Source organism: Pseudophryne corroboree, chromosome 1 (assembly GCF_028390025.1).
Source record: "Pseudophryne corroboree isolate aPseCor3 chromosome 1, aPseCor3.hap2, whole genome shotgun sequence".
Classification (NCBI taxonomy): Eukaryota; Metazoa; Chordata; class Amphibia; order Anura; family Myobatrachidae; genus Pseudophryne; species Pseudophryne corroboree.
The window spans coordinates 1,167,843,520-1,167,868,621 of NC_086444.1; the positions used below are offsets into that span (position 1 = coordinate 1,167,843,520).

Sequence of the window (25,102 nt, forward strand, 5' to 3'; positions counted from 1 at the left end):
CGTGCATTGAGATTGATAGGGAGAGGACGTGGCTGGCGTCCTCTCCATTAGAAATTAGATTAGAAGAGAGAGAGAGATTGTGCAGAGTCAGACAGAGTTTACCACAGTGACCAGTGCAGTTGTTGTTAGTTAACTTTTATTTATTTTAATATATATCCGTTCTCTGCTATATCCGTTCTCTGCCTGAAAAAAAACGATACACAGCAGCAGCCAGTCACACAGTGTGACTCAGTCTGTGTGCACTCAGCTCAGCCCAGTGTGCTGCACATCAATGTATAAAAGGCAAAGCTTATAATAATTGTGGGGGAGACTGGGGAGCACTGCAGGTTGTTATAGCAGGAGCCCCCAGGAGTACATAATATTATATTAATTTAAAATTAAACAGTGCACACTTTTGCTGCAGGAGTGCCACTGCCAGTGTGACTAGTGGTGACCAGTGCCTGACCACCAGTATAGTAGTATATTCATTGTTGTATGTATTGTATACTATCTCTTTATCAACCAGTCTATATTAGCAGCAGACACAGTACAGTGCGGTAGTTCACGGCTGTGGCTACCTCTGTGTCGGCAGTCGGAACTCGGCAGGCAGTCCGTCCATCCATAATTGTATTACAATATATACCACCTAACCGTGGTATTTTTTTTTCTTTCTTTATACCGTCATAGTGTCATACTAGTTGTTACGAGTATACTACTATCTCTTTATCAACCAGTGTACAGTGCGGTAGTTCACGGCTGTGGCTACCTCTGTGTCGGCAGTCGGCAGGCAGTCCGTCCATCCATAATTGTATTATTATTATAATATATACCACCTAACCGTGGTTTTTTTTCCATTCTTTATACCGTCGTCATAGTGTCATACTAGTTGTTACGAGTATACTACTATCTCTTTATCAACCAGTGTACAGTGCGGTAGTTCACGGCTGTGGCTACCTCTGTGTCGGCAGTCGGCAGGCAGTCCGTCCATCCATAATTGTATTATTATTATAATATATACCACCTAACCGTGGTTTTTTTTCCATTCTTTATACCGTCGTCATAGTGTCATACTAGTTGTTACGAGTATACTACTATCTCTTTATCAACCAGTGTACAGTGCGGTAGTTCACGGCTGTGGCTACCTCTGTGTCGGCAGTCGGCAGGCAGTCCGTCCATCCATAATTGTATTATTATTATAATATATACCACCTAACCGTGGTTTTTTTTCCATTCTTTATACCGTCGTCATAGTGTCATACTAGTTGTTACGAGTATACTACTATCTCTTTATCAACCAGTGTACAGTGCGGTAGTTCACGGCTGTGGCTACCTCTGTGTCGGCAGTCGGCAGGCAGTCCGTCCATCCATAATTGTATTATTATTATAATATATACCACCTAACCGTGGTTTTTTTTCCATTCTTTATACCGTCGTCATAGTGTCATACTAGTTGTTACGAGTATACTACTATCTCTTTATCAACCAGTGTACAGTGCGGTAGTTCACGGCTGTGGCTACCTCTGTGTCGGCAGTCGGCAGGCAGTCCGTCCATCCATAATTGTATTATTATTATAATATATACCACCTAACCGTGGTTTTTTTTCCATTCTTTATACCGTCGTCATAGTGTCATACTAGTTGTTACGAGTATACTACTATCTCTTTATCAACCAGTGTACAGTGCGGTAGTTCACGGCTGTGGCTACCTCTGTGTCGGCAGTCGGCAGGCAGTCCGTCCATCCATAATTGTATTATTATTATAATATATACCACCTAACCGTGGTTTTTTTTCCATTCTTTATACCGTCGTCATAGTGTCATACTAGTTGTTACGAGTATACTACTATCTCTTTATCAACCAGTGTACAGTGCGGTAGTTCACGGCTGTGGCTACCTCTGTGTCGGCAGTCGGCAGGCAGTCCGTCCATCCATAATTGTATTATTATTATAATATATACCACCTAACCGTGGTTTTTTTTTCATTCTTTATACCATCGTCATAGTGTCATACTAGTTGTTACGAGTATACTACTATCTCTTTATCAACCAGTGTACAGTGCGGTAGTTCACGGCTGTGGCTACCTCTGTGTCGGCAGTCGGCAGGCAGTCCGTCCATCCATAATTGTATTATTATTATAATATATACCACCTAACCGTGGTTTTTTTTCCATTCTTTATACCGTCGTCATAGTGTCATACTAGTTGTTACGAGTATACTACTATCTCTTTATCAACCAGTGTACAGTGCGGTAGTTCACGGCTGTGGCTACCTCTGTGTCGGCAGTCGGCAGGCAGTCCGTCCATCCATAATTGTATTATTATTATAATATATACCACCTAACCGTGGTTTTTTTTCCATTCTTTATACCGTCGTCATAGTGTCATACTAGTTGTTACGAGTATACTACTATCTCTTTATCAACCAGTGTACAGTGCGGTAGTTCACGGCTGTGGCTACCTCTGTGTCGGCAGTCGGCAGGCAGTCCGTCCATCCATAATTGTATTATTATTATAATATATACCACCTAACCGTGGTTTTTTTTCCATTCTTTATACCGTCGTCATAGTGTCATACTAGTTGTTACGAGTATACTACTATCTCTTTATCAACCAGTGTACAGTGCGGTAGTTCACGGCTGTGGCTACCTCTGTGTCGGCAGTCGGCAGGCAGTCCGTCCATCCATAATTGTATTATTATTATAATATATACCACCTAACCGTGGTTTTTTTATACCACCTAACCGTGGCAGTCCGTCCATAATTGTATACTAGTAAACTATCCAATCCATCCATCTCCATTGTTTACCTGAGGTGCCTTTTAGTTCTGCCTATAAAATATGGAGAACAAAAAAGTTGAGGTTCCAAAATTAGGGAAAGATCAAGATCCACTTCCACCTCGTGCTGAAGCTGCTGCCACTAGTCATGGCCGAGACGATGAAATGCCAGCAACGTCGTCTGCCAAGGCCGATGCCCAATGTCATAGTACAGAGCATGTCAAATCCAAAACACCAAATATCAGAAAAAAAAGGACTCCAAAACCTAAAATAAAATTGTCGGAGGAGAAGCGTAAACTTGCCAATATGCCATTTACCACACGGAGTGGCAAGGAACGGCTGAGGCCCTGGCCTATGTTCATGGCTAGTGGTTCAGCTTCACATGAGGATGGAAGCACTCAGCCTCTCGCTAGAAAACTGAAAAGACTCAAGCTGGCAAAAGCACCGCAAAGAACTGTGCGTTCTTTGAAATCCCAAATCCACAAGGAGAGTCCAATTGTGTCGTTTGCGATGCCTGACCTTCCCAACACTGGACGTGAAGAGCATGCGCCTTCCACTATTTGCATGCCCCCTGCAAGTGCTGGAAGGAGCACCCGCAGTCCAGTTCCTGATAGTCAGATTGAAGATGTCAGTGTTGAAGTACACCAGGATGAGGAGGATATGGGTGTTGCTGGCGCTGGGGAGGAAATTGACCAGGAGGATTCTGATGGTGAGGTGGTTTGTTTAAGTCAGGCACCCGGGGAGACACCTGTTGTCCGTGGGAGGAATATGGCCGTTGACATGCCAGGTGAAAATACCAAAAAAATCAGCTCTTCGGTGTGGAGGTATTTCACCAGAAATGCGGACAACAGGTGTCAAGCCGTGTGTTCCCTTTGTCAAGCTGTAATAAGTAGGGGTAAGGACGTTAACCACCTCGGAACATCCTCCCTTATACGTCACCTGCAGCGCATTCATAATAAGTCAGTGACAAGTTCAAAAACTTTGGGTGACAGCGGAAGCAGTCCACTGACCAGTAAATCCCTTCCTCTTGTAACCAAGCTCACGCAAACCACCCCACCAACTCCCTCAGTGTCAATTTCCTCCTTCCCCAGGAATGCCAATAGTCCTGCAGGCCATGTCACTGGCAAGTCTGACGAGTCCTTTCCTGCCTGGGATTCCTCCGATGCATCCTTGCGTGTAACGCCTACTGCTGCTGGCGCTGCTGTTGTTGCCGCTGGGAGTCGATGGTCATCCCAGAGGGGAAGTCGTAAGCCCACTTGTACTACTTCCAGTAAGCAATTGACTGTTCAACAGTCCTTTGCGAGGAAGATGAAATATCACAGCAGTCATCCTACTGCAAAGCGGATAACTGAGTCCTTGACAACTATGTTGGTGTTAGACGTGCGTCCGGTATCCGCCGTTAGTTCACAGGGAACTAGACAATTTATTGAGGCAGTGTGCCCCCGTTACCAAATACCATCTAGGTTCCACTTCTCTAGGCAGGCGATACCGAGAATGTACACGGACGTCAGAAAAAGACTCACCAGTGTCCTAAAAAATGCAGTTGTACCCAATGTCCACTTAACCACGGACATGTGGACAAGTGGAGCAGGGCAGGGTCAGGACTATATGACTGTGACAGCCCACTGGGTAGATGTATGGACTCCCGCCGCAAGAACAGCAGCGGCGGCACCAGTAGCAGCATCTCGCAAACGCCAACTCTTTCCTAGGCAGGCTACGCTTTGTATCACCGCTTTCCAGAATACGCACACAGCTGAAAACCTCTTACGGCAACTGAGGAAGATCATCGCGGAATGGCTTACCCCAATTGGACTCTCCTGTGGATTTGTGGCATCGGACAACGCCAGCAATATTGTGTGTGCATTAAATATGGGCAAATTCCAGCACGTCCCATGTTTTGCACATACCTTGAATTTGGTGGTGCAGAATTTTTAAAAAAACGACAGGGGCGTGCAAGAGATGCTGTCGGTGGCCAGAAAAATTGCGGGACACTTTCGGCGTACAGGCACCACGTACAGAAGACTGGAGCACCACCAAAAACTACTGAACCTGCCCTGCCATCATCTGAAGCAAGAAGTGGTAACGAGGTGGAATTCAACCCTCTATATGCTTCAGAGGTTGGAGGAGCAGCAAAAGGCCATTCAAGCCTATACAATTGAGCACGATATAGGAGATGGAATGCACCTGTCTCAAGTGCAGTGGAGAATGATTTCAACGTTGTGCAAGGTTCTGATGCCCTTTGAACTTGCCACACGTGAAGTCAGTTCAGACACTGCCAGCCTGAGTCAGGTCATTCCCCTCATCAGGCTTTTGCAGAAGAAGCTGGAGGCATTGAAGAAGGAGCTAACACGGAGCGATTCCGCTAGGCATGTGGGACTTGTGGATGCAGCCCTTAATTCGCTTAACAAGGATTCACGGGTGGTCAATCTGTTGAAATCAGAGCACTACATTTTGGCCACCGTGCTCGATCCTAGATTTAAAGCCTACCTTGGATCTCTCTTTCCGGCAGACACAGGTCTGCTGGGGTTGAAAGACCTGCTGGTGACAAAATTGTCAAGTCAAGCGGAACGCGACCTGTCAACATCTCCTCCTTCACATTCTCCCGCAACTGGGGGTGCGAGGAAAAGGCTCAGAATTCCGAGCCCACCCGCTGGCGGTGATGCAGGGCAGTCTGGAGCGACTGCTGATGCTGACATCTGGTCCGGACTGAAGGACCTGACAACGATTACGGACATGTCGTCTACTGTCACTGCATATGATTCTCTCAACATTGATAGAATGGTGGAGGATTATATGAGTGACCGCATCCAAGTAGGCACGTCACACAGTCCGTACTTATACTGGCAGGAAAAAGAGGCAATTTGGAGGCCCTTGCACAAACTGGCTTTATTCTACCTAAGTTGCCCTCCCACAAGTGTGTACTCCGAAAGAGTGTTTAGTGCCGCCGCTCACCTTGTCAGCAATCGGCGTACGAGGTTACATCCAGAAAATGTGGAGAAGATGATGTTCATTAAAATGAATTATAATCAATTCCTCCGCGGAGACATTGACCAGCAGCAATTGCCTCCACAAAGTACACAGGGAGCTGAGATGGTGGATTCCAGTGGGGACGAATTGATAATCTGTGAGGAGGGGGATGTACACGGTGATATATCGGAGGGTGAAGATGAGGTGGACATCTTGCCTCTGTAGAGCCAGTTTGTGCAAGGAGAGATTAATTGCTTCTTTTTTGGGGGGGGTCCAAACCAACCCGTCATATCAGTCACAGTCGTGTGGCAGACCCTGTCACTGAAATGATGGGTTGGTTAAAGTGTGCATGTCCTGTTTTGTTTATACAACATAAGGGTGGGTGGGAGGGCCCAAGGATAATTCCATCTTGCACCTCTTTTTTCTTTTCTTTTTCTTTGCATCATGTGCTGATTGGGGAGGGTTTTTTGGAAGGGACATCCTGCGTGACACTGCAGTGCCACTCCTAGATGGGCCCGGTGTTTGTGTCGGCCACTAGGGTCGCTAATCTTACTCACACAGCTACCTCATTGCGCCTCTTTTTTTCTTTGCGTCATGTGCTGTTTGGGGAGGGTTTTTTGGAAGGGACATCCTGCGTGACACTGCAGTGCCACTCCTAGATGTGCCCGGTGTTTGTGTCGGCCACTAGGGTCGCTAATCTTACTCACACAGTCAGCTACCTCATTGCGCCTCTTTTTTTCTTTGCGTCATGTGCTGTTTGGGGAGGGTTTTTTGGAAGGGCCATCCTGCGTGACACTGCAGTGCCACTCCTAGATGGGCCCGGTGTTTGTGTCGGCCACTAGGGTCGCTAATCTTACTCACACAGCTACCTCATTGCGCCTCTTTTTTTCTTTGCGTCATGTGCTGTTTGGGGAGGGTTTTTTGGAAGGGCCATCCTGCGTGACACTGCAGTGCCACTCCTAGATGGGCCCGGTGTTTGTGTCGGCCACTAGGGTCGCTAATCTTACTCACACAGCTACCTCATTGCGCCTCTTTTTTTCTTTGCGTCATGTGCTGTTTGGGGAGGGTTTTTTGGAAGGGACATCCTGCGTGACACTGCAGTGCCACTCCTAGATGGGCCCGGTGTTTGTGTCGGCCACTAGGGTCGCTTATCTTACTCACACAGCGACCTCGGTGCAAATTTTAGGACTAAAAATAATATTGTGAGGTGTGATGTGTTCAGAATAGGCTGAAAATGAGTGTAAATTATGTTTTTTGAGGTTAATAATACTTTGGGATCAAAATTACCCCCAAATTCTATGATTTAAGCTGTTTTTTAGGGTTTTTTGAAAAAAACACCCGAATCCAAAACACACCCGAATCCGACAAAAATAATTCGGTGAGGTTTTGCCAAAACGCGTTCGAACCCAAAACACGGCCGCGGAACCGAACCCAAAACCAAAACACAAAACCCGAAAAATTTCAGGCGCTCATCTCTAGTATACACTGGAAAATAGGCATCTAAGAGGAGACATTATTAATATCTTCAAATATGTAAAGGACAACTACAAAGAGTTATCAGAGGAATTATTTATTATAAGAACTCTGTTTAGGACACGTGGGCTGGAGAAGAGAAAATTCTGCATGCAGCGGAGGAAAGGGTTCTTCACTGTGGATTTGGAATTCCTTGCCAGGGAAGGTGGTAATGGTGGACACTGTAAATTCATTTAAAAGGGGATTGGATGAATGTCTGATTGAAAAGGATATCCAAGGCTAAAACATTTAAAATATTGAAGTTGTTAATCCGGGTGTAACATGATTTGTAGTTGTTAACTAGTCATAATACATTCTTTAGCAGGTACATTAAAATCAACTCAACTTAATACAAAATACAGGTTGAACGCGATGGGCATTTTGCATCTTTTCAACCTCGAATACTATGTTACTATGTTTGTATATTTTATACTTTGTGGTTATAATATTTTACAGGGGTCATTGGCCGGATAGAAAGTTTCTGGTCTCTGTGAATTCTTGTACAAGGGAGGGACAGTGATGAACTCATAAAAGGCTTCTCTGTAAGTGGCTCCATGCACATTCCTCTGTGCAGGAGGCGGTGTGCAACAAAGCTATACCATCTTTCTGTGTGTACTCAATGCTGGTGCACAACCACTTTCACATACTACTGCAGCAGCAAAGGTCACATCTATATTGTGTTCACTGTGCTTCACGGTTACTCAGGTGAAAACACTATATATATATGTATATATATATATTTATACAGATGGAGCCTCGCTCATCTAGCCTTCTCTGCTGTGCCTAGGTGCACCATGGCTTATTAGCATAAACCTTTCATCTGTTGTTCTCAGCTGCAATACAATACAGAGAGGACAGTACAGCAGGGGATTAAGTAATTACGGCAGGGGATTAAGTCAGACTGCCCTAGCTCAGTTAATCCTATTAAAGGGATAGATGAGCATGGCTCCATATATATATATATATATATATATATATATATATATATATATATAAAATCTGTCTATCTATCTGTCTATCTGCAGTATATACTAGTTAATAGCCTGTCAAAATGATGGAACAACATAACAGTATGTCAGCGCTGACGGCTGTGCACACCTGAACCACACTTGCCTACTCTCCCAGAATGGCCGGGAGGCTCCCGAAAATCGGATGACCCTCCCGGCCCCCTGGAAGAGCAGGCAAGTCTCCCGATTTGCGGGGTCCTCCCTGCCCGTCCGCCCACTTAGTGTGTAAAGTGGGCGGTCCGGGCAGTCGATGACGCGATTCTTGCTGAATCGCGTCATCATAGCCACGCCCCCTGCAGTGTAATGCCGGTGATCGCGGCATTACAGAGTGGGGGCGTGGCTTAAATGAGTTGTCACTGTGACCCCGCCCTTGCTCCGCCCCCGTTCCACCCCTGTCCCGCCTCCAGCCACCCCCTCCTTTACATCACAGCCTCCCCTGCACGCCCGCTGAGCCGACCTGGCTGCTCTCTCCCGCAGAGAGCAGCCAGAATATCGGTAAGTATGACCTGAACGGAGCAACAATTGAATTCATCCGTCGGGTGCCATCTAGTAACACTTAAATTCCCCCTAGAGGTGAGGATACATATGTATGGGTGAGAGTGCAGAGGGATCTATTAACTAAGCCTTGGATGGAGATAAACTGGACAGAGGTAAAGTACCAGCCAATCAGCATGTGACTACCATGTCACAGGCTGGGTTTGAAAAATGACAGTTAGGAGCTGGTTGGCTGGTACTTTATCTCCATCCAAGGCTTAGTAAATAGACCCCATAATTAGCACGGAGCTATACAATTGTGGGCATCCCCAGCTAGTGAGCTAGACTGACACCATTGACAGAGCCTGCTATGTGAGGCATATGAATATTGTAGTGAAGTGAATGGGGAAGACGGTTAGGTCTGTGTTGTGCTTTAAAAAAGAAGAAAAAGGGATTTGTATTTCATCGCAAGTTTTTATTTAAAATAAAATGCTAAAAGTAATAGAATATTTCTCTTCTCTCAGACTCTCTTGCTGATTCTCTTGTAGACGACGTCTTTTACAGTCATAACCTGAAAGATAAGACACTCAGTGACCGCACTCACAATGGTATTTACTGACTGCAGGTAATGAATGTGTAGCATTCAATAAGTGAAAACATTTTTTTTTTTTTTTACATTTTGAAATAATTTTTTCCCACGCTGTTGTGTCCTGGGCCGGAGAAGGAGCTGCAGCCTCATCTCTCTCCACGCCCTGATGTGCTGCACACTCGCACTATGCTGCTGGAGCCGACAGCTGTCGGCAGGAGGGAAGTGTTACGGGGGATCGCCCCCCTCCCTGGATCCACCTCTGGCATTAGAGTCATGTTATAACATTCCAGAACTAGTTGCTTACAAATAATAATAAAAATGGGGACATTGTAATGAACAACAATCTATAAATATAGTCTTGATTTTCAGCAATTTTTGCCATGTGATTTAAAGCAGGTTTAATTTTTTCTTATTTTTGTACAGGGCAGACCGAACTGGTTTCGCCTTTAAAAAAAATAGCTGCATTTACGGGCATATTATCAAAATTATTTTTAAAAGGATGTTATCATTATCACACCCTTTCCACATTATTTTCATATCACCAGAATGTACTAAAGGGCACTTGGAGGAGAATTCGCAAAATTTGTATTCCAGATCGCGGGAAATGACACCGTAGGGGGCCTTGTGACACACAGGCTGATCACTGTGTAAAAAAATAATAAAAAAAAAAGTAAAAAAATAATACTTACTTGTACCTGGGAACCAGTGATTGGTGCGGGCAGCCGGTCATTGGATCGCCGTGCTCCTGCTGTGACCCCCAGCGCAGTAAAGTGAGACTGCGATGCGGCTTCTCACTTTGCAGCAGTGGGGGTTATAGCGGAGCACAGTATCCAATGACCGGCTGCCCTCCTGGATCACCGGTCCTGGCTGCAGGTAAATGTAATCGGTGGTAGTGGGGGGGAGGGAGGGGGACATGAAGTGTGTGTGTGTGTTTGCGGGTGTGTCTGTGTTTGCGGGAAGCACCCGATGGCAGCGGCACTCATAGGTACAAAGCTTTTTTGCACACTATGGGGGTCATTCCGACCTGATCGCACGCTAGCTATTTTTTGCAGCGCTGCGATCAGATAGTCGCCACCTATAGGGGAGTGTATTTTTGCTTTGCAAGTATGCAAACTCTTGTGCAGCCAAGCGGTACAAAAAAGTTTTGTGCAGTTTCTGAGTAGGTCTGAACTTACTCAGCCGCTGTGATCACTGCAGCCTGTCCGGTTCCGGAATTGACGTCAGACACACGCCCTCTTCCTGTCAATCTCCTTGTAATCGGCTGTGCGAATGGATTCTTCGTTAAATCCATCGCTCAGCAACGATCCACATAGTACCCGTACAACGCGCCTGCACATTGCGGTGCATACGCATGCACAGTTTTGCCAAGTTTTGACCTGATTGCAGCGCTGCAAAAAATAGCTAGAGTGCGATCAGGTCGGAATGACCCCCTATGTCCCTACATGCGATGATTGATACATCCTTGTGATGTATTGAATTATCGCAATGCGATTTTGGCAGAATTGATCACAACCCGCCCGCATCTCCTGTACGGATTGTGATAAATATGTCCGTTAATCTTGCGGAAGAAAATGCATAAAATTGGCGATGGTGACAAAATCATTCTTCCTTACATTTTTCCCCTGTGTCATATTGTAATTTCTCCCTTGTTAACACTGTTTAACCTATTGCGTAAATCTTACATCGATGAGGAGATCTCCGGATATTTCTGTGACGGAGTGGACTCCTTTAATGTCCGCGACCAGTTTACCATCCACCAGGTTTACCGTGGTCTGGAAGAAATGTGACACAGGTAAATAATTTAGACATCACCCAGGATGTACAGCTTAATGAGGAGACAGTCTGGGTATGCACGGCAGCCAGACCAACGTCACCCAATCATGGAAACATTTTTCTGTCCCATTATTCCTAGTGTTGGACTAGTTTCACCGGTACAACATGTTTGCGTTGTCCACATTACAATGGATATTACATTATTATTACAATGCTAATTTGCATTCCGCTCACCGCCACTGTGTCAATGCATCTTAAATGCTTCAGCAATACTGATCTTTATCTCTCTATGTTCTACAACTGATGCACCACTTTGCAAATCCCAACGCTGATATCTGGCGTCTGCCAGAATCCTATTCACATGGCTCACCCATACATACATTCATACATACATACATACATACATACATAGCCATCAACGCCACCACCCATTCACACATCTCAGATCTCATCTCATAATACTGACTCTTGCTATTTTAGATCAACCTCTAATCTGCGCTTCGTCTCTGATAACCACCTCTCACTCCTGCCTGCACGAGTACTTCTGCGCTACTATCCACCTATCCACTTACGGAATTCCTACCACACCCAATCAGAGTCTACCACAGCTTTCATATCTTTAAATTCTCTCTTAGAACCCATCTATTTATTAGACCTTACCCAACCCTATACTGTGCACATTAATGCGCACTACAAACTGTCCCAACTCATTCTGAACATCACTCACCCCTCTTACTTCAGATGCGTCTTCTTCCTTTTAATTATTGTAAATCTCATGAGAACCCTGCCCTTTTTTTTATTGAAGCAGCAATGCCACGTATACAAGGGTTAATGGGAATTGTAGTGCATCAATTTTATAATACATACGTACAGTATGTATGTTTAACATGTATTTACAGAGTAAATCTTTTTTTAATACTACACGTATGTGATCTATGAAGTTCTAATAGAATATTTATTATTATTTTGCATTGATTGTTTCCCTATTGGAGAAGGACACTCCAACCTTTTACCAGCTGCTTTTTAGGAGACACAACCCTAAGTAGCGCCTGGTCAGTTATTTTGTCTAACTTTCCTAACCATGGACTCACTACAGCCCAAAGGGAAGAGTGAGTGGTTCTGGTTCCAAACTGCGGAGTCCTGTCTAACTTTTGTTTTCCCATCTGCATTTATTTTGTCTCCCTTGTCTTTCAGTGTTTTAAGGATTTGTTGTTTTCCCAAGTGCCCAGCACTGAGGGGACTGATACCCTGTGATATTAAAAGAAAAAAACTAAGAAAGCGCTGACACACTGAATACTAAAATTCAATCACTTTTTATTAAAATATGTAAAATACACAAGGACTGTTCCTAGACCACCTTTATAAACTATATTGATACAATGATCCTAATCAATCCCTATCAATATATAGACATGTGGGTTCCCTATAATCACAACACTATATGTTTTTTTGGCCAAAAGTAATTGTCATAGATATATATAGCAAAGGTTAATGCACTCAATACAGCCAGATGTTTGAATTGGCAACAAAATAAATGAGTAATCTTTGTAGTGGTAACTGTTGCAGTATTTGTTTCATATAGTACAAATGATTACAAGTCCACAGAGTTATCTCCAAATATTGTAACAAAAGTTCCAGTTGTTAGATGTTAGTTTGCCAGGCAAATATGGAACTGTTATGCATGCAAAGTTGAAATGTGTTGCAGAGTTATAGTTATTGAACTCTATTAAGCATGGCCATGCTTTAAATATATGATTGTTTTTACCGCGACCTCCCTCTGGTAAACGGGTTGCAGTCCACTCCCGGCTCTGGTGCTCCACGACCCTGAATCAAGCCTTATCCGGCGTTAAAGACGGTCCCAAAAGCAATGGAGGGTGATGGTCCAGCGGTACAGAGAGGGAACCTCAGTGCAGGTCTCAGGTCACAGTCCGTATGAGACGCGTTTCCCCACCTTAGAGCAATTCATACACATATAGTGTTGTGGTTATAGGGAACCCACATGTCTATATATTGATAGGGATTGATTAGGATCATTGTATCAATATAGTTTATAAAGGTGGTCTAGGAACAGTCCTTGTGTATTTTACATATTTTAATAAAAAGTGATTGAATTTTAGTATTTAGTGTGTCAGCGCTTTCTTAGTTTTTTTCTTTTTGTATTGCTTATTTGTGGAGGGTGTGGTGGTCCCTCTAATTTAAGAAAGCTGCAGACAGACTGTTTTTAAATTACTGAGCATTTAAAATTGGCGCCAGGTGGTACTAAGTACCAATTTTTCTTTTTTGCATTTTCTATACCCTGTGATATTAATTATAAATTATTCAAAGATGACCTATGGGCTCCCGGTTTTAAGTCCCAATATAATGATGATGGCTGTGGATGGAAAAACATTCCACATGGACGTAATCACATTAGCATAAGGTGCTAAGCAGGTTGCCGCAGCCGGGTCTGAGTCAGGCCTATGATCCTAGCTGGGTAGTGAAAGTGTTTGCCTCACCCTTATCTTCTCATTCGTCAGTGATCCCAGTTCCGCCTCCTCTCCAACAGTGAACTCATTACGTTGGACCCTCGGTCCTGTAGTTGCCGTCACCACAAAGTGCTTACCGTCCTGCACAATCTCTGTCACTGTCTTGGCATCTTTTCCCTTCTGGATGAACTCATCAGGGATACCTGGGAACAGGAATGAGGAACAGCACTGTCATGTACCAGTATACACCTCTGCACATCATCCCTAGTATATAGACATGAGCAGGCGATGGCTCCTATTATATGCAAGCAGAAATTCTAGCCTCTAGATAGATAGAACTGTCATAAAATAGCTGGGGAGGTTATTAGGGGGTCTCCTTGGGCATTTACACATTGAAGTCCTGCAGGGGAGGCGTTACCAAAGCCCCCAGATGGCATGGCTACCTCCTCTATGGCAGAGCGCCACTTCTACAGTAGGATCCATATATACATTGACCATATCATATCATAGCATTCGGGAAATGCCAGTGACACCACATGTCAGATGCAACCAATGCCTATTCATGTGGTGTGGGGAATAATGGAGCTTGAAGTGTCCATCAGACACTGCTGTTCTACCACAACTCTGACAACAGCCCCAGAGGAAGTGGTTATGGGGCCATTGGAGTCAATAGGCTCCATCCAGTTACTCTGTTGCATGATTTTAGGGGGCATTAAAAACCGTAGTAAAAGCTTACGTCAGTGTGTCGCTGTAAAATTAGTGATTTTGCGCTGTTAAATAACATCTCTCGTCGCCAATTTTTGCAGCTACTCTAGATGCTATTTTGGGGCAATTTTCCAAGAATCTCTTGCTGGCACAGAGCATCACCTATAGGGGGTCATTCCAAAGTGATCGCACGTAGCAACTTTTTGCTGCTTCTGCGACAACTAGACGCCGCCTATGGGGGAGTGTATTTTAGCATAGCAGGGCTGCGATCGCCTGTGCAGCCCTGCTAAGCTAAAAAAGTTTTGTGCAGAACAAGACCAGCCCTGGACATACTTACCTTGTGCGATGGATCCAGCGATGAAGGTCCCGGAATTGACGTTAAACATCCGCCCTCCAAACGCCTGGACACGCCTGCGTTCAGATCTCCACGCCCAGAAAATGGTGAGTATCTGCCCAGGAACACCTCCCCGCTGTCAATCTTCTTGCGATCGTGCTAGCGATCACTTTCTTCTTTCTTCTGGTCATTGCCCGGCGACGGCTGTCGCTGGGCAATGACGCGCATGCGCATTGCGGGCGCCGCGCATGCACATGTCCGACACGTTTGCACCGCAGAGATGAATTGCAGCGTGCGAACGGGTCGGAATGACCCCCATAATGCAGTCCCGGTGAAGAGATATTGTAAAGTATAGTCATAGTTGTGTTGCAATGAAACACAAGACTGGGATGTAGCTATACCGGGTAACACTTTATTTAGAAAGGACAGAATGGTAAAGATTGGAGAAGGAGTAGAAATGTAGGTGAAAAAGTGCATAAATGCTACTTTAATACAAAATACTGATGAAAAAACTGAGGCCCTTTGGGTGACCATAGAATCGGGGAGAAGAGCATTATACGCAATAGGGTGATGTGTAGACCACCAGGGTAGGGGGAAAAACTGGACAGGAAACTGTTGCAGGACATCACTAAAATGGCTGTAATAGGGATAAGAGACTTTAATCTAGGTAATGTAAATTGGGAGGGTTCTTCTGCAAGTTCCACTAAAAGTGGGGACATTCTAAATTCCGTGCAGGAAGCATCTCTCAAGCAACTGGCAAGGGAGCCCACACACAAAGATGCAATATTAGGCATAATCAGTGGCAGTTGCAGAGCTGGGGCTGCAGCACAGTCCAAAATTCAAATAGGGGAGCCACACCTACTGCCAGTGATGTGTGGCAGCTTATGGGGCGGCAGTTGGTGTGGCTCCCCTATTTGAATTTTGAACTGTGCTGCAGCCCCAGCTCTGGAGCCGCCACTGAACATAATACAAATGGTGACTGAATATCAGACAAAACCTAGGATCCATTGCGGGACAAAACCTAGGATCCATTGAACACAAAGATGGGTTTACTATAAAGACAGGGACCAACTCATGTCACATAAAAAAATACCAAAGGTGTTGGATTTTAGGAAGGCTGATTTTGCAGAGATGGAGCGATGTGTAAGCTGTTCATTGGCAGATTGGAGGAACTTGGAAGGAGTGCAGGAGAGGTGGGAAAAGTAAAAAAGTGCAATACTAAGGGCAACAGACCTTTGTATGAAAAGGGTTAGAAAAAGCACCAGGAAAAGGAAGCCAGGGTGGTTCACAAAAGAGGTACTGTATCTACTAGTGTGAAAGCAAAATAGATGGCCTTTAGGAAATATAAGCAAACTCAAAATAATAATGACAAAGAGGAATATATTGTCAGGTGGAATAAGGCTTAGAAGGTAATCAGACGCGCAAAGGCACAAACTGAGGAGAAAATAGCCCAGTCATTGGGTAAAGTAGCAAAAATTTTCACTTAAGTGAAAGTAGAAAAGCAGACAGAGGTATAAAAATACTTAAAACAGAGAGCAGGGTGTATATTTACTAAAAGTCGATCTTGATAGATTTTGGTCGATGTTTGGTCAATTTTTTATCAATTTTGTATTTCAGGGTCTATATCACACATTTACTAATAGATGATTTTTTTACATTGTTTAGAAAAATATGTAAAAAATCATCTGTTAGTAAATGTGGAATTAAGACCGTGAAATACAAAATTAACCAAACATCGACCAAAAATCGGCCCAGATCGACTTTTAATAAATATACCCCTATTTCCCACATTCACTAACATGATTTTTTAAATATTTATTTTGAAAGGATGTCAAAAATCCTCTCTTAGGAAATGTGTGATTTAGACCCTGAAACAAAAAATCGATCAAAAATAGAAGAAACATTGACAAAAAAAAATCAATAAAAATTGACCCAAATCAACTTTTAGTATATACAGTACCTCTGAAAACTTTTTGCAGTTGACACAAAGGTATCCGATAGGGTAGACAAAAACAGGAGGCGTAAAACAAATGATTGAGGATCGAGGTAGACTAGAGGAACGGTCAAGAGCGTGACAATTACAGTTTAATGGCAAAAAAACGCAAAATCATGAACTTGGGTCTCAAACCCAAAGGCTTAATATAATATTAATGGCACTATACTGGTAACTACTGAGGAGGAAAGGGATCTAGGAGTCACTATTTCAGGTGTTTTAAAGGCAGGTAAGCAATGTAACAAAGCGATGAGGAAGGCTAGTCAGATACTTGATTTTTGCCGCCTTGGGCAAGGCAGTAATTTGCCCCCCCCCCAAAAAAAAAAAAAAAGAAAGAAAAGAAAACAGCAAAAATAATAAAAATACAAATTAACCAAAAAATATTAAAAAAATTACAACTGCACCACGCAGTAGTGCAAACTTTGTCTAATTACACTGCACATTAGTAACCCTCATTATGCCTCCCCACGGGTGAGAGAGGGAGAGAGAAAGAGAGATGGGAGAGAGGGGTGAGGGAGAGAGAGTAATCACAAACATAAGTACATACAGTGACCCTTCTCTGAGTCACACTCACCATTTAGGCAGGCTCAAGCTGATGCTGGCTAGTGAGACCTCCACTCTCCTCCCCTCCTCTCTCCCATGCTGGCTGGGCTGGCTGGCCTGGCACTGACAGTGCAGTGCCTTGTAGCCCTGCCCCCTTTTCGGACTGCACCTCCGGCTGCTACAAATCTTGGGGGGTAACTTGCCCCTGTGATCCATCCTTATCTGACTCTCCCTGACACCCCCTCCCTCTGCGGCTGCGGTTGAAAGGAGTCGGATGCACTGCAATGGATAAACTGAAAGTAAACTACAGCTCTTGCAAGGGCTGCTGGGAACTGTAGTTTATTTTCAGTTTCTTCACTGCAAGGAGCCGGCCGCATTGCTGTGAAGAAACTGAAAATAAACTACAGTTCCCAGTAGCGCTTGCAAGGTCTCTAGTTTACTTTCACTTTATTCAGTGCAGTGTGTCCGACTCCTTGCAACCGCAGCTGCAGGGTGAGGGGGTGGGGGGGGGGTGTTAGGGGGTTAAAGTGACTGTCCTGTCACCCCCTTTAATCCAGTGCCTGGGTCACATGCCCCCTAGCTCCCCCCTAGTTGCGGCCATGGCAGAGAGAGTTAGATTTGGGTGGGGTGTGTTGAAACTGAAATCTAAATTGCAATGTAAAAATAAAGCAGCCAGTATTTACCCTGCACAGAAACAATATAACCCACCCAAGCATAACTCTCTCTGCAAATGTTATATCTGCCACACCTGCAGTGCACATGGGGGGGTCATTCCGAGTTGTTCGCTCGCTAGCTGCTTTTAGCAGCTTTGCACATGCTAAGCCGCCGCCTACTGGGAGTGAATCTTAGCATAGTAAAATTGCGAACGAAAGATTTGCAATATTGCGAAAAGACTTCTCTGTGCAGTTTCTGAGTAGCTCGAGACTTACTCTGCCAGTGCGATCGGTTCAGTGCTTGTCGTTCCTGGTTTGACGTCACAAACACACCCAGCGTTCGCCCAGACACTCCTCCGTTTCTCCAGCCACTCCCGCGTTTTTCCCAGAAACGGTAGCGTTTTTTCACACACTCCCATAAAACGGCGAATTTCCGCCCAGAAACACCCACTTCCTGTCAATCACATTACGATCACCAGAACGAAGAAAAAACCACGTAATGCAGTGAGTAAAATACCTAACTGCATAGCAAATTTACTTGGCGCAGTCGCACTGCGGACATTGCGCATGCGCATTAGCGACTAATCGCTCCTTTGCTAGAAAAAAATAACGAGCGATCTACTCGGAATGACCCCCATGGTTTTGCCCATTAGGGGAAAATGTTATTTTGCAATCAACCTTGAATTAGGCCCATAATAACATAGCCCCAACTCACCAATGCCTCTCATAAAAGCCTCAAAGTTCTCGTGGGACTGCTGCGCATAGGTTCCAGTAAAAGACATATTGAAGAGTTATCCTCAGCTGGACAGAGACTGAAAGAAACAGTGAGAGTCCCAGGTTTGACCTGTCTTATATCCTTCAACTGCCTGATTGGATGCGACACTATGCCATTGGCTTTTACAGCTTAGTTAAATATTTACACCAATGCACAAATGAAATTTATAGGCTGCATTCTTCTTGTTCACACCAGTACAGCCCACATTATGTCTGCCTTTACTGTGTGCTGGACCAGTGGCGTAAGTTTGTCACAGTTGCCCGGAGGCAAGAAAAATATTGGTGCCCCCTATTTTATATATATATATATATATATATATATATATATATATATATGCGTGTGTGTGTAAAAAAAATATTTTTTATTTTTTGCTACTGCATTGCAAGCCTGCCGATTCTAACTATATGAAGCTACTGCACAACCGTTGCAACAAAGATCTGCTCAGTCACTCACAGTGCTGATTATTTCTCTGACAATTAATTTGCAAGTGTCATATCCAGGATTAGAACTCACAACCTATTACACTGGAAGCATGCACCTTACTGATGGAGATATTTGCTCTTGCATAGGAAGTATGAGAATTCTAACTACATGAAGTTACTTGTAATTGTCAGAGAAATAACTGCACATTGGTGGTTATTCCGAGTTGTTTGCTCGCTAGCTACTTTTAGCAGAAATGCAGAAACAAAGCCGCTGCCCTCTGGGAGTGTATCTTAGCATAGCAGAATTGCTAACGAAAGATTAGCAATTCTGCTGTTAAGTATTTCCTTGCAGTTTCTGAGTAGCTCCAGACCTACTCCTAGATTGCGATTACCTCAGTCCCTTTAGTTCCTGGTTTGACGTCACAAATACACCCAGTGTCCGGCCAGCCACTCCCCCGTTTCTCCAGCCACTCCTGCTTTTTCTCATGGCACGCCTGCATTTATTAGCACACTCCCGGAAAACGCTCAGTTACCACCCAGAAACACCCACTTCCTGTCAATCATTCTCCGATCAATAGAGCGACTGAAAAGCTTTGTGCGCCCGTGAGTAAAATAGCATAGTTTTGTGTAAAATTGCTTAGCGCGTGCGCCCTGCTGTGCATACGCATGCGCAGAACTGCTGGATTTTAGTCTATTAGCAATTCTGCTAAAAATAGCAGCGAGCGAACAACTCGGAATGACCACCCTAGTTAGAATTCTCATGCTTCCTTTATAGGAGCAAATAGCTTCATCAGTAAGGTGTCTGCTTCCAGTGTATCTATAATAAAGTGGGTTTGATTTGTAAGGTGTTGTGACTAGTGGGGAAATCCGCTACGGAAGAGATACCAGCTGCTGTCAATTAACTTAATTGATTAATGTCACTGAACACACGGAACAGGAGGAGAGGTGCCCCCCTTCAAAGCAGGAGCCCGGTGGCAGCTGACTACGTTGCCTCCCAGAGTTCTGCCTCTGTACTGGACACTGGTCCACATTCAGTAGAACAATGATCAAGTCATTAAGGTCCTGTAAGTCAGTGAAAGTGGTAGCTCCAAAACATGAGCTGACAGGGTACAAAGAGCATTGGCTGCAGCAATAAAAAAATCAGCGACCTTTTACAAATTTAGCCTGACATTTATTGTAAGAAATTCATAGACTCCCTGACACTCCCCGTGGGTTACAGTCAGTTACCTTTACTCTGTATAAACACAAGTGCTCAATAAAAACTAGAGGCATTTCTGTATATTAAAGTCACCCAGATGCAATCCACGCAATCCCTTTCAGTGCAAATCTACCGAAAATGTTTACACAGCACCTACCATAATACATGTATTTATTCATTGTTGATGAGAATAAATGGTTTCCAAAATAATTAAAAATAAAGTTTTGGGGAAGAAGCAAAGGGTGGAACTGGAAGCTTTGTCTATGACTCTTCCGTGGTGCTCCAAGATAGACGTTAGGGCACACCTAGATACCATGCGACTCCTGATCTGACTATAACAGGCTTCACCTATATCAGCCGCCATTCCCATGAGAAGCAAGTTCTACCGGTACTTGGGTGCCGCCAGGACTTACACAGATGACAAAGACGTGGATACTAGAGAGTATATTTACTAAAGTGCAGGTTTACAGAAATGGGGATGTTGCACATAGCAACCAATCAGATTGTAGCTAATATTTTCTATAAGGTGCTTGATAAATGATTGGTTGCTATGGGCAACATCTCCATTTCTATAATCCCGCACTTTAGTAAATATACCCCAAGGTGTGCACAAGCAATAGGCTGAGATGAAAATTGGTACATAAGGTTAGTGATACATATTGAATGCAGACCGGTAATGTGCCCCATACATCTGCGAACGCGATCCCCCAACATGCCAGCACCACTGTTCCACCGACTGGCTGCACTGATCAGTGTCCAGCAATGATCAGTGAACCATCGGGGTATCAGGGAAATTAAGCATGTTAAAAATGCCCTGAGTCCCACCAGTATTATTGATAGGCTGACAGACCTACAGGGAAAGAGAAGGGCGGTTCTCAGCTTGTCGAAGTCAAAAATATTACATACACACAACATACAAACTCCAAACAGAGAGGTCTCTGTTCGTGCGCATATACGCAGCATGCACAGGATATACGGTAGCATATGCATTCACACAGAGAAGCCACAAAGACATATTCAACTCATATTCATACAACACATAGAAAAAAAACATGTTTATCACCATTTTGCATTAAATTGTATTTATATAATAGAGTGTAACATCAGAGATATATATATATATATATATATATTATTTGAACGGAACAATTATATCATACGTAGTGTCAAAATGATCAGGAGAATGTGTGGATTAATTTGATAGCTATGGGTAAATTGTAGCACATTGCAACGATTAGTTATGACCAAATGTATGAATACAAAGGACTTGAAACTGGCCTCACAGCATGGCCCTGGGGGCAAACACATGTGTTTGCAACATAGGACAAAAGCCCTCACACTGACCTATGAGCCATCTAGTTCTTGAGAGGTCTGGCCTCTGGACCAATAGAAAAAGATGAAACTCACTGCTGTATACACCCATTATTTTACTGCATAAAAATAGGGACCCAGAAGCAGGCAGCTCTCTGATACTTTCTCATTCACTCTCACACGCACATATACACTCTCTCTCACACACACACACACACACACACACACACACACACACACACACACACACACACACACCCTTATCAGAAGTCTCCTACCTGATGACTGGCTATTTGAAACCAGTGAAACTAAGCGTATGTATATTGGCTGTAACTGATTCTTATGTAACTGCAACTGCTTCTTGTGTAATTGTAACTCTGTAACCATATATATATACATGTTATACTTAATGATATACTGTACATATATTATTTTGTATGGATAACCTTTAATATCAAATATATATATATATATATATATATATATCGCTGAGCGTTGGACCTCAGCATACAATGTGTGCGACTGCTTGCTTTCTCTTAAGGGATATAATGCTGTGATGTTCAGCGCACTTTTATCATATATGGTTATAAGATGCGCCTTGTGTCTGCAGTATATATTAACGCTGGCATTTAAATGTTTATTAGAAATAATGGAAATTCACAGATGGAGGCTCGTCCAGGATATCACATACTTAATGATGTGCTGTACAGTCTACCAGCTAAGGATGGACGCATCTAGATGCTGCTGAACTGCATACTTTTTTGGTCTACCAGCTAAGGATGGACGCATCTAGATGCTGCTGAACCGCATACTTTTTTGCATTATCAGTAAGGCGCTGATATGAATCAAGGGACAATAAATTTCTTTGTTGCCTATGAGTGTGACAAAAATGCACAATATTAGAAATGTTACAGCGTACTTTTTATTATTGCTAACGTGGTTCAATAAGTCATATTGTGTTTGATTCAGATTGGATTCTTTATCTGTTAAGTAAATTTAAAGAGCGTTTAAAAGTTGGTGCATGACGGATATAGCTGTGTTAGCATGCTGCATCCTATTCGCATACTGCTAACACAGGCCTGAAGTAACGAAGCTTTGTTCGCGCTGAAAAAGCAGCGTGTGGAAACTTTGTTACCATGCAGTGAGAATTGTCCAGTGCTTGTATAATTTGGGATTTATTTGTGACAAAGGATAGAGCTAGTGTTTGTATTCTGGCCGCATGGCGTGGACGCCATTTTGTGTCCAAGCACATGGCTTAGAAGGGGGAGGAGCAGTGGCCATTTTAGGTATAGTGTAAGGTACAGTATTGAATAGCAAATAGTACCTGTTGTTTCTGCTGTTCAAATCTGCATTGGTCTTGAAAGCCACATAACTTAAGGTCACTCCCTATCCACCTAGCTAACAGCTGACTTTCAGCTGTTCCTGAGATCCATTATTAAACAATCTGTAGCCTTTGTCACAATGTAAACAATATATATGTACAAATCCATCACCATTTAAAAGCTACCAATGAATTTAACTAACCCATGCTATAGTCAATTATAAATAGTGTTTCAATTAGATCTAGTGAGAGTAATAGTGAGAGAAATACTTAGCTTTATGTAAAAATTACACACAGATGATAGAGTTTTTCCATGATTTGTTTTAGACTTGGAAGATACTGAGTGTGTAAGATGACCCTCTGCTTGTTACAAGACCTAGATAATTGAAATGTTAATGAACCTGTTCAACTACTCTGGAACAAGAATACAGCAAGCATGTGGACATCTGTTGAGATGCAAATTAGAGCTGCTGTGGAAACCACAATCAGTGTGTGAGGGTTTCATAAAGTATAATAAATAATGTGTATATGTATATATATATATATATATATATGTTATATTATTATTATTATTATTATATAAAATATGTATATTTATATCATTGTAGGTTCTGCTAGATAGCTATCCAATCTGAATCATAGCATTTAAATTATAGTCAATAGCCATATGCATTGAAGTGTAATAGCTCTAGGGGGATGTTATCAATCACTGGTAAAATTATTCTTTTTTTTCTGTACAGAAAATATTGTGAATTTGTGTGTGTTGAAAGTAAGTGTGAGTGGATTAAACCCCGGAATTCGGGATCCCATAAAGTGACACTCAGCGAGGAGAAGCTGCGGTGGCGTGGTGGCTCGCAACCACGTGTTAGTATAGACAGGTGTGGAGTTAACCCATTTATAAAACACTCCAGGTGACGGAGACATAGCCTACTGTAAAAAGTACAATTGTCTTCATAATCGTAAGGCACACAAATAAGTATTTGTGAGTCATGTGATTTGACCGCACCTCTGCTCATGTGATACGCGTCACAGCGTGATACGGTTTTTGCATCATTTTGCGCAAATAGCATCATCATACGCGCTGTGTTTGCATACACAGAGGTGATTGAGTAAAGAGTTAAGAACTTCACTGTTCTCCCAGGAAGATTCTTGGTGGATATTCATTGGATGGTGTGGTGATGTTTCCCACACGGAATTCCAGTGGATAGAAACCCAAAAGTAGCAGGCCTGTAACCTCCACTGGAAAGGCGTGGTATTACTTGGTTAATACATTTCGTGCTCCCAGTGCCTGAGGGGTCTGATAGGGTCCTCTCTGGATACGCGGGGCGACCACTACTGGAGTGGACCGTGGTACTGTCCAGAGGAGACGGAGCAGGTGAAAAGCGCTCAGAGGACTTTTCACTGTCGTCTTGCGTTGGCCACTTAGTGCTTGTGTTTAAAAAGTCCACAATGGGAGCTAAGTGTGCACGCAAGAGGCGTTCAGGAGCCAGGGTTCAGGCTGAGGAGCGGGGGCCGAAAGGGTCCGCTGGTTAAGGACAGGGGCCAAAAGGGTCCGCTGATTATGTGTAAGGACAGGGGCCGAAAGGGTCCGCTGGTTTAGGAAGTAAGTTCCGGTGGAAGTCTGCTAGATGGGGTGATCGATAAATTGTTTCTCACCTGGAATTCTAGTGGAACAAAACCCAAGTAATATTGACAGGAAGTATGTTCCTTACACGGAGGCTTTTTTTGTAATGATTGAGTACGTATGAATGGTGAAATATCATTTCCAGTGATTGGTGGTTTTGATCCTAAGGTATTGCAGGTAGTATGAAAAAAAATATGTTTAACCAAAGTCATGTAAGAACGAAAACATAATAACTGTTTGAACTCGTAGCAACAATGAGGAAGTAAAAAGAGAAAGCAAGTACACCACCATATGTGGATGTGGAAGCAGTTACAGTCAGTATACAAACTATAGAAAATAATTAAAAAAATATGAAAAATATAAATGTAACCTATAATATGTACTAATGAAAGTCAAAAGTTTTATTTAGGAGGAGATGGTGACCCTACTCTGGTTTCAGCCATTTCTCATGCACTCAGAGGAGTAATATCCAACCGGTAAAAGAGGAGCTGTAGCCTGCAGGGGAAGTGGCTGAGACCAGTGGAACTGGTAAGTATGGAGCCATTCAAGTACATACTGTATATAGTAAGACCCCAAAAAATAAAATAAAAATCCGTAATAATCAGTAATAACACAAATAGAGAATATATTGTCCGCACATTAGTATTTCCCAGTAGGAAAGCGGACAGAGATGGGGTAACCCC

The 25,102-nt window shown here is 43.4% G+C and overlaps 1 protein-coding gene across 1 annotated transcript; it reads right to left on the bottom strand.

Annotated features, from left to right (window-relative positions):
• Positions 1-9,224: 9,224 nt before the first annotated feature.
• Positions 9,225-18,550, bottom strand: LOC135006852 (fatty acid-binding protein, liver-like). Its single transcript, XM_063952071.1, has 4 exons — positions 18,484-18,550; positions 13,571-13,743; positions 10,985-11,074; positions 9,225-9,284 (listed from the first exon to the last, which is right to left on the bottom strand). The coding sequence occupies exons 1-4, from the start codon at positions 18,548-18,550 to the stop codon at positions 9,234-9,236; spliced, it is 381 nt and encodes a 126-aa protein (XP_063808141.1). The 3' UTR covers positions 9,225-9,233.
• Positions 18,551-25,102: the final 6,552 nt, after the last annotated feature.